The sequence below is a fragment of the Tripterygium wilfordii genome, chromosome 21, assembly GCF_013401445.1.
Source record: "Tripterygium wilfordii isolate XIE 37 chromosome 21, ASM1340144v1, whole genome shotgun sequence".
NCBI lineage: Eukaryota > Viridiplantae > Streptophyta > Magnoliopsida > Celastrales > Celastraceae > Tripterygium > Tripterygium wilfordii.
In genome coordinates this window covers 8,314,188-8,326,492 of record NC_052252.1, presented here as the reverse complement: position 1 = coordinate 8,326,492, position 12,305 = coordinate 8,314,188, and the positions used below count along the sequence as shown (strand labels likewise).

At 36.3% G+C, this 12,305-nt stretch overlaps 1 protein-coding gene across 1 annotated transcript; it reads right to left on the bottom strand.

Moving 5' to 3' along the window:
- Positions 1 to 5,512: 5,512 nt before the first annotated feature.
- Positions 5,513 to 6,678, bottom strand: LOC119989682 (endochitinase EP3-like). Its single transcript, XM_038835346.1, has 2 exons — positions 6,216 to 6,678; positions 5,513 to 6,072 (listed from the first exon to the last, which is right to left on the bottom strand). Exons 1-2 carry the CDS (start codon positions 6,634 to 6,636, stop codon positions 5,669 to 5,671), a joined length of 825 nt encoding a protein of 274 aa, XP_038691274.1. The 5' UTR covers positions 6,637 to 6,678; the 3' UTR covers positions 5,513 to 5,668.
- Between the last annotated feature and the right edge of the window lie 5,627 nt (positions 6,679 to 12,305).

The following is a 12,305-nucleotide window of genomic DNA, read 5'->3' as shown; positions in this document are numbered from 1 at the left end:
TTCGGGTAAGGGGTGATGCAAAATTTTGTGTTTGATTTCAGTTTGAGTTGTGAAAAATAAGTTCGATGTGAATATATTAATTCAATAATTTGTCATATGCGATATGATTGTTTGATTATAAAATATCCAAAATATCAAATATAGAAAATTAGGGCTGTAAAAAATGAATCAGACCGAACTTCAAACCACAAACCGAATATAAATAAATTATTCGATCCGGTTTGGCGATTTACGGTCTAGACCCAGTTTGAGATTTTTATAATTCTCAGTTTTCGGTTTCAGTTCGGCTTAATTTTTTTGTTCAGTTTAAAACCGAAAAACCGAAGTTTAGTTAACATATATATTTTTAATATTTTTACTTTTATGATACCTAATAGGCTAATACCTTTCTTCTTAAAAAAAAAGAGGCTAATAAGTAATAGCTGTATATCTTAATAATTTAATATTATTACTTTTATAACCTGTTTCTCACGCCTCTAATCTCAGACTCAGACGGAGTCACGATCTCCCTGTCTTTCTCTGAGTCTCATAGTCTCATAGTCCCATTCACAGTAATCACAGATTCACTTTATGCACTTTATGCACTTTACACTATTGAAATTATTTTGTCATGGTTGATTCATCTAAAAATACCCTAAATAAAATCCATAAGGCCCGCCGCTTCCTCGAAGAAGAGCCCAGACGTTCCTTGAGGAAGGACAATATGTTCACCAAAAAATTCGTTTTTCACCAATTTTCCAACAATTTACTAAATACACTTAAATCTCAAATTAAATCCATTTACTCTTATTACAAACCAAGCTCATTTATTTTTAAAACAATATAAGCCCATTTACTTTTACCAAGCATATTGTAAAGACTTATTTAGTAGTTTTTTGTATGTATACTTGGAGTGTTAAAGACTTGGTCTCTTCAAGTTGGAAGTTATATTGCAGGACTTAATCTCTTCATCTTCATATTAATATATGGATTTGACCACTTTTTGTTGGCATATCAATAAATATCTCTAAAAAAAAAATTCTTGTCTATTTGAAGAGTCATGACTAATAAGATAAATGTATAAACAAGACTCCTAATTTGGAAAAGTCTTCAATATACATTACAGCTTGCTCTCGGTACTAGAGCACTAAACATCAATAATTTAGAAACTAGGAAATAAGGACCGACTGAAGTCTTAGTCAATGAGTCAGTCATTGTTTTGAATCATTAAATAGAACTTTGCTAAAATTCTTTATACCATTGATTCTACTAAAGAATAGTTTGATTGATTCAACTACATATATATATACTTAAACTGTTGAATGCCAAGTACTTTGTTATGGTTGATTGAGGATCATGTTTTGAGTCATCTTTGCAGGACTATGTCATGCCATATTAAGTAGATATGCTAAAACAAGATATTCTGAGGTGTGAGAAAATATTAGTTAAATCCAAAAAAAAATAAAATTGGCGCATATTTTAAAAGGCGAACATATGACTCAGTGATAGAGTTACAAGGGTAAAACCTAGAGCTCGCATGTTCAATTCTTGAAATAGACATTTCATAAGACTTATATTTGGGGTTATAGAAATGTCTTGCCGAAGTCTTAAAATATTTTTTTTGTTGGCTTTTCCCGTCTTTGTCTTTAGTTGCGCATGTACCGTTTAACACTCCTGATTTTGTGAAAGTGTTACACCATGTGTGATTGTAACCTCCAAAATAACATCAATTTAAAAATACCATCCATTGCAAAGAAACTTTAAACCAAGTTGGCGGAAGTCTTAGTCGATGAGTCATTGTTTTGGATTGTTTATTAGGATTTTCTAAGATTCTTAATGTCATTCACCAAGCCATTCTATTAAAAGGAACTTTGATTTTAACATGAGAAATTAACTAGATATACTTGACACTATTGAAGGCCAAAGTACTTTGTCATGATTGACTCATGATCATGTTTTGAGTCATCTGAAAAATTACAGGACTCTGTCATGTCATATTAACTAGATATACTAAAAACATTTTTCGGTGTGAGAAACATATTACTTGAATCCCAAACAAAAGAAATTGATTGAAACATTTCAAAATCCAAAAATGAAACATTTAAAAATGAGACCATGTGACTTAGTGGAAACAAACATTTCATAAGAATTGTATTGGACTTGTATCGAAGTTGCCACCGTGTATTCAAAAGAAAATGACTTCAAATACATAAATGAATGATCCCAAATTTGGGGTCACAGAAAAGTCTTATTCAAATTTGGAGTTAAAGAAAAATCTTACCAAAGTAAATTTGGGGTTAAAGAAAAATTTTGTCAAAGTCTTTTACGTTGTTTTTGCCATCTCTTTCGTGACGAAATCATCAAAGTGTAACTCCAGTGAAGCAGTGAAAAGAAGAAAGAAATGCAGGATTCTGGAAGCCATACAACAAGGACCAATGTCACGTAGAACTCCAATGCTGAATGGTCTGCTGCATTTTAACTGCAGCTTCTCTTTGTAGAAAGTATAATTAGCATCCTTCGCTTCCAGTTAGGTAAAATAAATTTCTGACAAAAAATGAATGGAAAAAAAAGAGTACCAAAGTTAGTGAAAGTTCCAAATTTTTGATAAGTTTATAAAAGTAGAAAAGTTTGATTTAATAAAGCAAATTTAGATTTAATAAAGCTGATATCGGATGCCATGAGCATCCCTGTGATTGCGAGTGCCGGAGCCGGAGAACGCCTTTCGGAGTTACTCATGAAAACAAATGCATCCGCTACCCTTGCAGCTGAAATTTTCCAAGGAGGGGTTATTTTTCGATTTTTTCACTTGTTCTCTTTAGTGCCATCTAAGTAGTGAATGTCGTTGAAACCTTAAGAGATGCTACTAATTCAGAAACAGATTAGTCGCGATTCCATTACTTTTTATCTCCAACAGCTCTAGCGCAACCAAGAGATCAGGGTTTCAGTTCCTGGAATCAATCTCCTTACATATTGTGAGAGTTTTATGCATGAGAGTTGTTTTATGTAATCGCTGTCACTTACTCTCCTTACTGTGTACTCTTTAATACATTTGGATAGAGAATAAAGATCTCAAAAATAGCATACTTCGACTAGCCTGCAAATTGAATAGATGATGTTGGACTATTGGGGTGCTAAGGCCAAGGAAAAGGCAGCACAGTACCAGAAGCTACTACTTGCCTCGAGGTTGAATGAGCAGCATGAACGACCCAGTGAAAGTTTGGCAAAGAAGAGATCCAAGCTTTTTGCTGCCCCTAAGGCATCTGTTGCTGCTTAGGTGATTTAAAGTGGTTGGTAAGGTTGGTGGCCTGATGCCTCAAATATGGGTCTGGGGCAGTTCATTAGTTACTCCTTTTTTTCAGACTAGCAATTCTTGTAGACAAATGAGATTTTGTTATATATTATGTTACCAGAAAAAGATACAACATTGAATGTGTTCTCTTCCTTTTATTTTTATATTTTGAATTGTGAATTTTGTTTTTGAAGAAAAGATATCGGTTATGGAGATGAGAGTTTGAGAGGTGTAATGGAAATGCTAGGTGTTTGGTTGTACTTTTGCTGATAGCATATTAGTGTTAAAATTGTTTTGACAAATTACATGTAGGTGTATTATGCAATCAAGTAATAACATATTCAAATAAATAGGAAAATAAAGAAAAAATAATTTATAATATTAATAAAAACATTGAAATTAATTTTAAGATTTTTATTTACAATATTAACAATAAAAGTGCTATTATCACGGCGAGGAGATATAATTAATTTATTAATTTATAATATTAATAATAAAAGTCCCATAATATATTAATTTATAATATTAAAAATAAGAGTCCATGTAACATGAAGGACATAATAGGAAAATACACTCAAAATGGTTTGAGAATTGTTCAATTTGGAACAATTTCAAAAATGACAATAAAATGGTCTTGGAATACTCAAAAATTGTTTGGGAATTCTAACCCCAAAAATGTTGTTTGGTGAGTCAAAAAAATATATTGTACTAAACAATGTATTGTGGTGTAATATGGTTGCCCAAACACAACCTATATATAACAAAACCAACCCCAACCATACATATAAACTAAATGCATACCCGCGCTACGCTTGTCATACATACCCGCACTATGACTATAGGCATAGCAAATAAACAATAGACTATAAGCAAATAAATACATGAATCATTGAACCAAAATTATACATTCATTAAATTGAAATACTTGCAATATTCATAATAGGCTACATCAAACCCTAACAAACAAGTTTAGTTACAATTCATAATCGAAGAAGAAAAACAAAATCAAAAAGAGAATACATAGAAGAAAGATAAAGAAAAACCCCTTGAGATTGATGGAATTGATATTGAAGAGCGAGCCTTGATTCTTTGGATCCTTGTAAAAACTTAAAGAAAAGAAGTTTTGTAACCCTAAAAACCCAAAAAGAATGTGTCCCAACTAATTTCATGGTCTCATATTTATTTATTAAGGTAGGAAACTAAAAAACCTAAAAATAATTTAAAATCTACACTTGTCAACGCTAGGGTCCGCTCGAGCGGCCTAAATTCAAACTAGTATTCCTGCATGTACATTCTGGCCAGACCGAGTGTTAATGACCACTCGAGCGGCCAGAGAAAAGAAAAACTTCTCGTGCGGCTCCGTTTAATCTCGTACAGACTTCCTTCAAATGTATTAAAAGCAAACCAATAATTCCCCTCGGTTTCCTAGTTTACTTCACACTTTTCTTTCCTTATTTTGTCTTCATGTGGATCATTCTTTGACCAAAATTCCACAACCTCAAACCTATTTCATTCAATTGTAATACAAGCCGACTCCTTATTTTATTGACTTTGTCTGGACTTCACTTGGGCTTAAAATAAGCCTTTGTACTCGTGGCCTTCTTTGATTGGTCTTCGGAAGCCTTTTCCACCACTGTTTTACCAATTGACCTACAACCAAAAATCAAGAGTATTTATATAAAACAAATAGTTTATCCTTTGGAATATAAATTTAATCTACTTATAAAAAAAAACTAACATGTATTTTAAGAGATAAAACCTTTTGAAATTTCATTTAAGGAGCAAAGAAAAAATGGTGATGTCATCAAATGATGTTATCGACTTATCGTGTGTAGGAAAAGAAATTGTACCCGTGATTTTAAAGAAGTATGGGTATTTTTTCCAAAAAAAATGATATTTTAACTTTAGTACCATGTCACATATGCAAAGTCAACATTAGACTGGGAATGGGTTGGAATACTTAGACTTGTGATACCGGTCTTAATCAATGTAGTTCAATTTAACAACTTTTAAGTTTCGAATTATTTATGTACTCTATGGTTACAGAACACTAATGCTGGTGGCCTTGGCCCTAACCCACTTTAATTTCTCTCTTTGCTTTTGCCTTATTTATGGTCAAAAAACATGGCAAATAAACTTATATGGGTATGAATATTTTTTGGCATAAATAGTTAGTTCTGGTCCTTTTCAAGATAAGGTATTCTTAAGAACATGTTAGATATATACTTAGTTGACGAAAAGAAAAACATTAATTTTAATGCAATCTTTTATTAATTAGGGAGAGATAAGAGAGATACAAATACACTATTTATATTCTCTTTTATTCTTCGCAATTACTCAAATATATAGTTCTCTCTCCATATATATATGTATATATATATATATATATATATATATATCCTAGCAGCTGAGATTGCCTCCAGGACTAACACCAAATTGATTACAATAATCAGTGTAATAATTAATACGAGCTTGAACAAGCTGAGGTTCTTTGCCACCACATTCAACAGCACCGTTGATTCTCTGAATTGTCGCTCCAAAGCCTTGTGTCACCACAGGACGGACATTGTTCATCCAAAACCACAAGCCAGTCTTGAATGCCAAGACAGGGTCATTGGCCACCGACTCTGGAGACCCCAACCCATCGAAGTTTAGGTCCTTTCCAGCTGCACCGTAATTGTAGTTCCACGATAGTTGGAGCGGTCCGCGGCCGTGGTAGCTCTTCCCTTGTGCACATGGATAGTCTGTTCTTGATGTGTCGCAATAGTTTGATTGAGGATTCTGCTCTTCTATATAGCAAAAGTCTGCATGTACAAAAACAAATGTGCATATATTTGTATATTAGCTACAAAAATATGTGTGGACGAAATCGATATATATATATAGTGCACAATCCTAATACTCCAAAAGAAAAGTATGCATAACAAAAGAAATTAAGAAATCTTACGTCCAGTTTCGTGAGTGACATGAGCGAAAAAGGCAGCAATCTCACGCTTAGAATCATCAGTAGAGCCAATTTTGCCAAACCCGGAGAAGGCATTGAGAGCATTAAGAAATGCATCTCTAGTGTAAAAACTCTTGCCAGGACAACTAGCAGCAGCTTGGTTGATTATGCCGCTGAAGAACTGGGGCGTCACAAGATCAGCCACATTAACATCACTGTTAGAGGGAGTGGTACCTGGGGAACTATTACATGGACCCTCACGACAACCCTCTCCACAGTATTCATTGCCATTGCCACAGTAGCCAAATCTGCTGCAGCAAACCCCAGCACCGCACCCGCAGTTCTGGCCCATTGCGACGGGCATGGCTGCTATGGCAATGATTACGGCGAGAATGAGTGTTTTGAGGCTAAGAAGGGATGCCATTATTGTTTTTCGAGGTGTGTTTGTGAAAATGCCTCTAAGAGAGGTGGTGTATTTATAGTGAATTGTAGAAGCATAGTTTGGCTAGATGTGTTAGAAAATTCAGCCCCAAACAATGCAAACTAATATTGTCTATTTCGTGCTAAAGGCTCTCACAACTTTGTTTTTCTTGGACCGTAGCCATTGATTGTTAGGCCAGAATATGCATTGGTTGTGTGAGAGTTACTGGACCTTTGCTTATCTGCCACTCATTTGGGTTATACCAATTCGATGTGAGATAAAGTCCTAACACTCCACACACTAGTGGGATGGATTATGTCAGATCCAACAAATAGACAAGTAAATGTTATGTCCGCTTTGGGTCAAGTCTTATCTCCGATATTGTCTTGGAAGATCCAGCGAAGACAATAAAAACAAATATTATCCGCTTTGAGCCCAAGGCCCACACGATTTTATTCTTCTTAGTCGTCGCCATTAGCTCTTAGGCCCAAAACATGCGTTGGTTGTGTGAGACTGATTAAACCTTTACTTATGTGCTACTTGATTGAATTATGTAAATCCAATCTAAGATAAAGTCTTAACCATATGCACCGTCTGAGTTATATGTTTATCTTTTATTTCTGGAGAGACTGCAGTCTATTTGAGTTACAAGTAAATGTTTTAATATCGGAGAATGCGTTTATTGTTGACTGAGACTCGTCGGTGCAATGAACCAGGAACTAAATGCCATTTAATAATAACAGTTTTTGAAAAGTCTTGTTGATCTATATCCCCCCCTTCATGGACCACAATTTTAATTTACATGCAAATTTTATTTAAATACTGATAAAAATAAGGTTAGCAAAGAATTTATCCTGTTAAAACCACAAAGATTGCAGTTTCATTTTGACACGTGGTTAACAAAATGGGGACAAAGTCAGGAAGATAAAGACAATAGAGTCAAAAATGAAAGTTTCAAGTTTGAGCAAGTTATCCCACTCAATCAGCCGCATAATCTGGAGCCGGCCACTTTCCTTTCTTTCTTGGTTGCTGTGTTTATGTTGTTTTTGCTTGCTTAAGTTGCCTTCTTCCTGTTAATCAAATATGTTATGTTTTTACTTATTCAATCTACAAAACCAAAGGGTGAACTGCATCCTAATCCATCTTAATATTTAAATTAATGTATACCCGTAAATATTTTCGGACAATACCTGTCAAAATTTGATATTCTTATTATGCGAAATAGAATTCCTATCACAATTGCACCGCATTAAAACCACCCGGAGCCTTACTTCTTTTATTTACATGAAAATCTTGTTATATCAAAAACTATCAAACTTGGACCCCTAACCCTATCCGATCTTAGGCTGTGCCAACCCATATAATCATTACATTAGTTGTTTGCTTCAAAAAAGAAATGAGAGATTTCAAATATCTTAGAATCTTCAACCCTAAATTGGTCCCAAATAAACTTAACATCTAATCTCTCCCAATTTCCAATGAATCTAACATTAAATTTTTATGAGAAACCTAACTTTGACGACTTGTTTGTAGTCTATGTACCTAACTTTCCTTGAAGGCCAGGACTTGGAATTAGTCAAACCAAAGTATTGGATCAATTTGGTTGTCTAACCTTCTTTGCAAGATATGTCGTGTGATCATATTATTTCCACTTTTTAGCCAAAAACCAACAAAACAAACTACAACTACTTTCAATTTGGTGGATCCGAATTACATGACCACGCACAAAAAGAAAAAAAAAAGAAACTAATACGTGGCTATAGATAACATAAAATAGAGTCGATTGGGAGTTAATTAATATAATTGTCATTTTTGTTACTATACTTCGAGTAAACCCCTATGAGACTATTTCATTAATACGATTATTTTATACTACTCACTTATTATGTTTTCATATATGTATAAGAATTTTGTATGGTAATTGTCGATGCTAAATTTGCACCGAGGTATAAAATATGTATAAAATAGAAAGATTCAAGAGAATGACAACACAAAATTTACGTGGTTCGGCAACTTGCCTAGGTCCACGGAGTCTGATCTTTTATTAGAGTTGCGTGTTGATGATCCCTTACAAATGCGAAATGAAATGTGTTTATAGGCTTGGGATTTGTCAGTTGATGCGATTAACTACCTCTGGTAACCTCTCTTGTAACTGCTCCTGGTAACCGTTGGTAACTGAACTGTCAGATAAAACTGCTTCTGGATAAGGTTCTTTCGTCTGGGAGAACCGTACATACGGAGTGTATTTATTTACTCCACAAATACCCCCGCCTTTTAATTTACCTAAATAAATTTAGGATAAATTTAAAGGCTTTTTCATGTTTATCAGGAATTAGTTTTCCAGCTGGATTAAAATGCTCGTAGCGAATAATCTCCTTCTCCTAGTTGCATTAGGAGTCTTGACATCCCCTATAAATAGCTACATTATGTGAAGACTTTTCTTCTTTTCTGAACTTCATATGCTTCAAATGTCGTCTCTTTTCGGCTCTTCAAGAGGTAATTCTTTGCTCTGCCTAAATTTTTTTTGTTGAATTTACAATTTGTCTTTTTGTAATCTGTTTATTTGGAATAAACCCTCTCGAAATATCGGATGAAAACTACCTTGGATGGAGACTGGAAACCTGGCCCCTTTGCCAGACCCTTTTACGGATCCCATGGAAGGTTTGGCCGACCCCTATGTTGGGTTTCGGATCCGACTCGCTGAACTCGTGGGAGGTTCCGCCCTAATTGGGGGTTGGGGGTTCGACCCAACCCCCACTTGAGTTTGGGTGTCGACCCCCATATGGGGGGTTCGGCCCCCACCCCCAATGGGGGTTGGGGGTTCAGCCCATCCCCCACTTGGGGTTGGGCGCCGACCCCCACATGTTGGGGGTTCGCCCCAACACCCACTTGGGGTTGGGCGTCGACCCCCACATAGGGGGTTCTGCCCGACCCCCTCCATGGGGGTTTGGACCAACTCCAAAAGTTGTTTTTTTTTTAACTTACATACCTTTGATCTTGCAGGTTTTGCCATGGGTAAGCTCAAAAATTTAATTTCCTCTCCAGAGAACTTAGCCGCATTCAAAGCGAAGCATCAGATTGTACCTCCATTCGACATTCGGCTTCCTTTTAATGACAATAGAGACTCTGATCCCGAGTTCATCAAGGTTCCCACTTTCCTATTATCAGAGTGCAAAATCCACATTCCATTCTCACCGTTCTTTCAAGAATTTTTCATGTATACAGATCTTCATCCGTCGGAGTTAGCTCCAAATGCTTATCGAATCATCAGTGGTGTGATACAAATGAATTCCTTCTTGAAGAAAAAACTTGCCACTATCGATCTTCTCTGCTGCTACTCAATCCTCAAGAATAAGAGTTCAGATGGCAAGTATTACTTGTCTCCAAAGTGTGATTCGGCATTAATCCAATGTCTTCCAAATTCCAATAAAGACGTGGATTGGATGCTCGTCTCCGGGCATTGGAGCGGCTTTACCTCCCATAAAAGGGAACCCCTAGGTATGCCTTTGTTCTGATCTTTGATTTTCTTGTGATATGTATATATATATGTTGCTAATTTTTCTTTTTACTGCAGGGCGCATGCCTGCACTCCCGGATGTGCTTAGTGAAGCTGTGCAAGAGGTCCTTGATGATTTTTATGCTGACTCTAGGCCTGGTGGTAAATTTTTTAGATCTTCCCCAGTGTTATGTGTTTGTAAACCCTCTTATCGTGGTTTTACGCCTCTCCCTCATGGTATATCCATTGAAGAAGCGTGTGAATACTTCAAGTTACCCCCAGCCCGACAGTGACAACAGAAATATAAGAGGAAGCGTTCTTCAGCTATAATTACTCTTCCCGTCACTTCTTCTCCTACTGTGGTTGGATCAGATTCTGAAGGTGAAAGTGAGGAAGACTAGGATGATGATGAACTTCAGGATACTTCTAGCGAGCATTCCTTCTCTTTAGGTGTGTTTTCCTTTGCTTAATTTAGTTATTATATATATATATATGTTTTTATATAGGTACTTTTAAGTCGACGTTGTCTTTTCTGTCTCCAGGAACTCATAGTCTGCCTTCCTTCGGAGTGTCCAGAAGTGTCGATAGCTCTTCTTCTCAAGGTAGTGGCACTATGTTTGCTCCCTTTACTCTTGGCAGAATCGCCTTGAGTCCTTCATCTTGGAATAATGCCGACAGCATGTTTAAAGGTTTTGTGGATAATCCCTTGTCTTTGCAAGTTGGATATTCACCTTTCTGCCTTGAGAAGCTTTGTTCTACTATCTCCAACAAGGATAAAGAATTCTTTCACAAACTTCCCAAAGGCGAAGACTTTGACTTGCAGATGCTTCTCGGGGTTTTCTTCTTACTTATTCTTATTTATTTAACACGTATGTGGATTAATTCATACTAACTGTTTCTTTGGTTGAATTAGGGATCTCAAATGTGCCTGCACTACATAGTTGATTTGAAGCATCTACTCTTTGAAGCAAAGGCAGAGCTGGTGAAATCAAAGAATATGCAAACTGAGTTTGAGAAGATCGTGCAAGAGAAAACCATTCTTGAAGAGAAGCTTGCTGAAGGCAACAAAGAGATAGAGAAGACCCGAAGTGAGCTTTCCAAAGCCAAAAACCAATTGTCCAGAACTGAGACAGAAAAGACGAAAGCTGTTGAAGAAAGTATAGCCTAGTGCTGCAAGAAATATACGGAAACTCTTGCGGTTGAATCCAACGAAAACTTTGGACTTGGGTGTGGTTGTACACTTCTCGCACTCAAGATTCCTCCAGAACATGAAGCTTGGTCGGAGGACTTCTTCCAGTGGCCCGCCCCCAACCATCCTCGCCCAAGCCTAAAGAAACTTCATGAAAATGGCATTGGCTAGGGCACCAATGCTCCTGGGACTACTTCGGCCACTGATCCTGGACAATAGGAATATGTTTCTTCTTGCTAACATTTTAGATTCTGCCTCTTCAGCTTACATATTAATTAATTGTATGAATAAAGCCTCTTGGCTTAGACTTTTCTTAGTCTGTTTTTTGGAATATTTGGCTTAGACTTTTCTTAGTCCGTTTCTTTGAATAAAGCCTCTTTGGCTAATTTGTTTTTGGAATAATGCCTCTTTAGCTAAAACTTATTTGTCTTTTTCTTGGAATAAAGCCTTTTTAGCTTTGTTTTTGTATAGCCCTTTTTCCGTAGGTATTTACTCAGAAAGTACCTTATTCATTGCATAAATGGGAAAAGATTACAATCTTTAGATGGACCAACTTGCTAGAACTACCATCGCCCTGTCTTAAAAAGATTTAACACAGGCTGAGAGGTCCAAAAGAGCATCTGGAGCCTTTGTGGGTCTTGAGCCATTGCCGCTACCCAGGCCATGTCACATATCTGGATGAGTGAGGGCTGAACAATTTGCAAAGTGCCTAAGAGCTCCTTATTGCAATTGTCAGTAGTCTGGAACTCCCTCTTCAGATACTGTAATTGCTCCTTAAGATCCTCAACTTTGTCTTCTGCATTCTTGGTTAGGAATGATTCGAGAACCTTCAGTTCTTCATCATCCTCATCGTCTTTAATTTCAATCACCTGCGTCGGTGGATTATTTGCTGGTTGCTCAAGGATGACCATGTCCTCATCCTCTTGATATTCCAACTTAGCCTTTTTCTGGAGGGAGGCGCCTGTTGGATGTTTAAGATTGATCAAA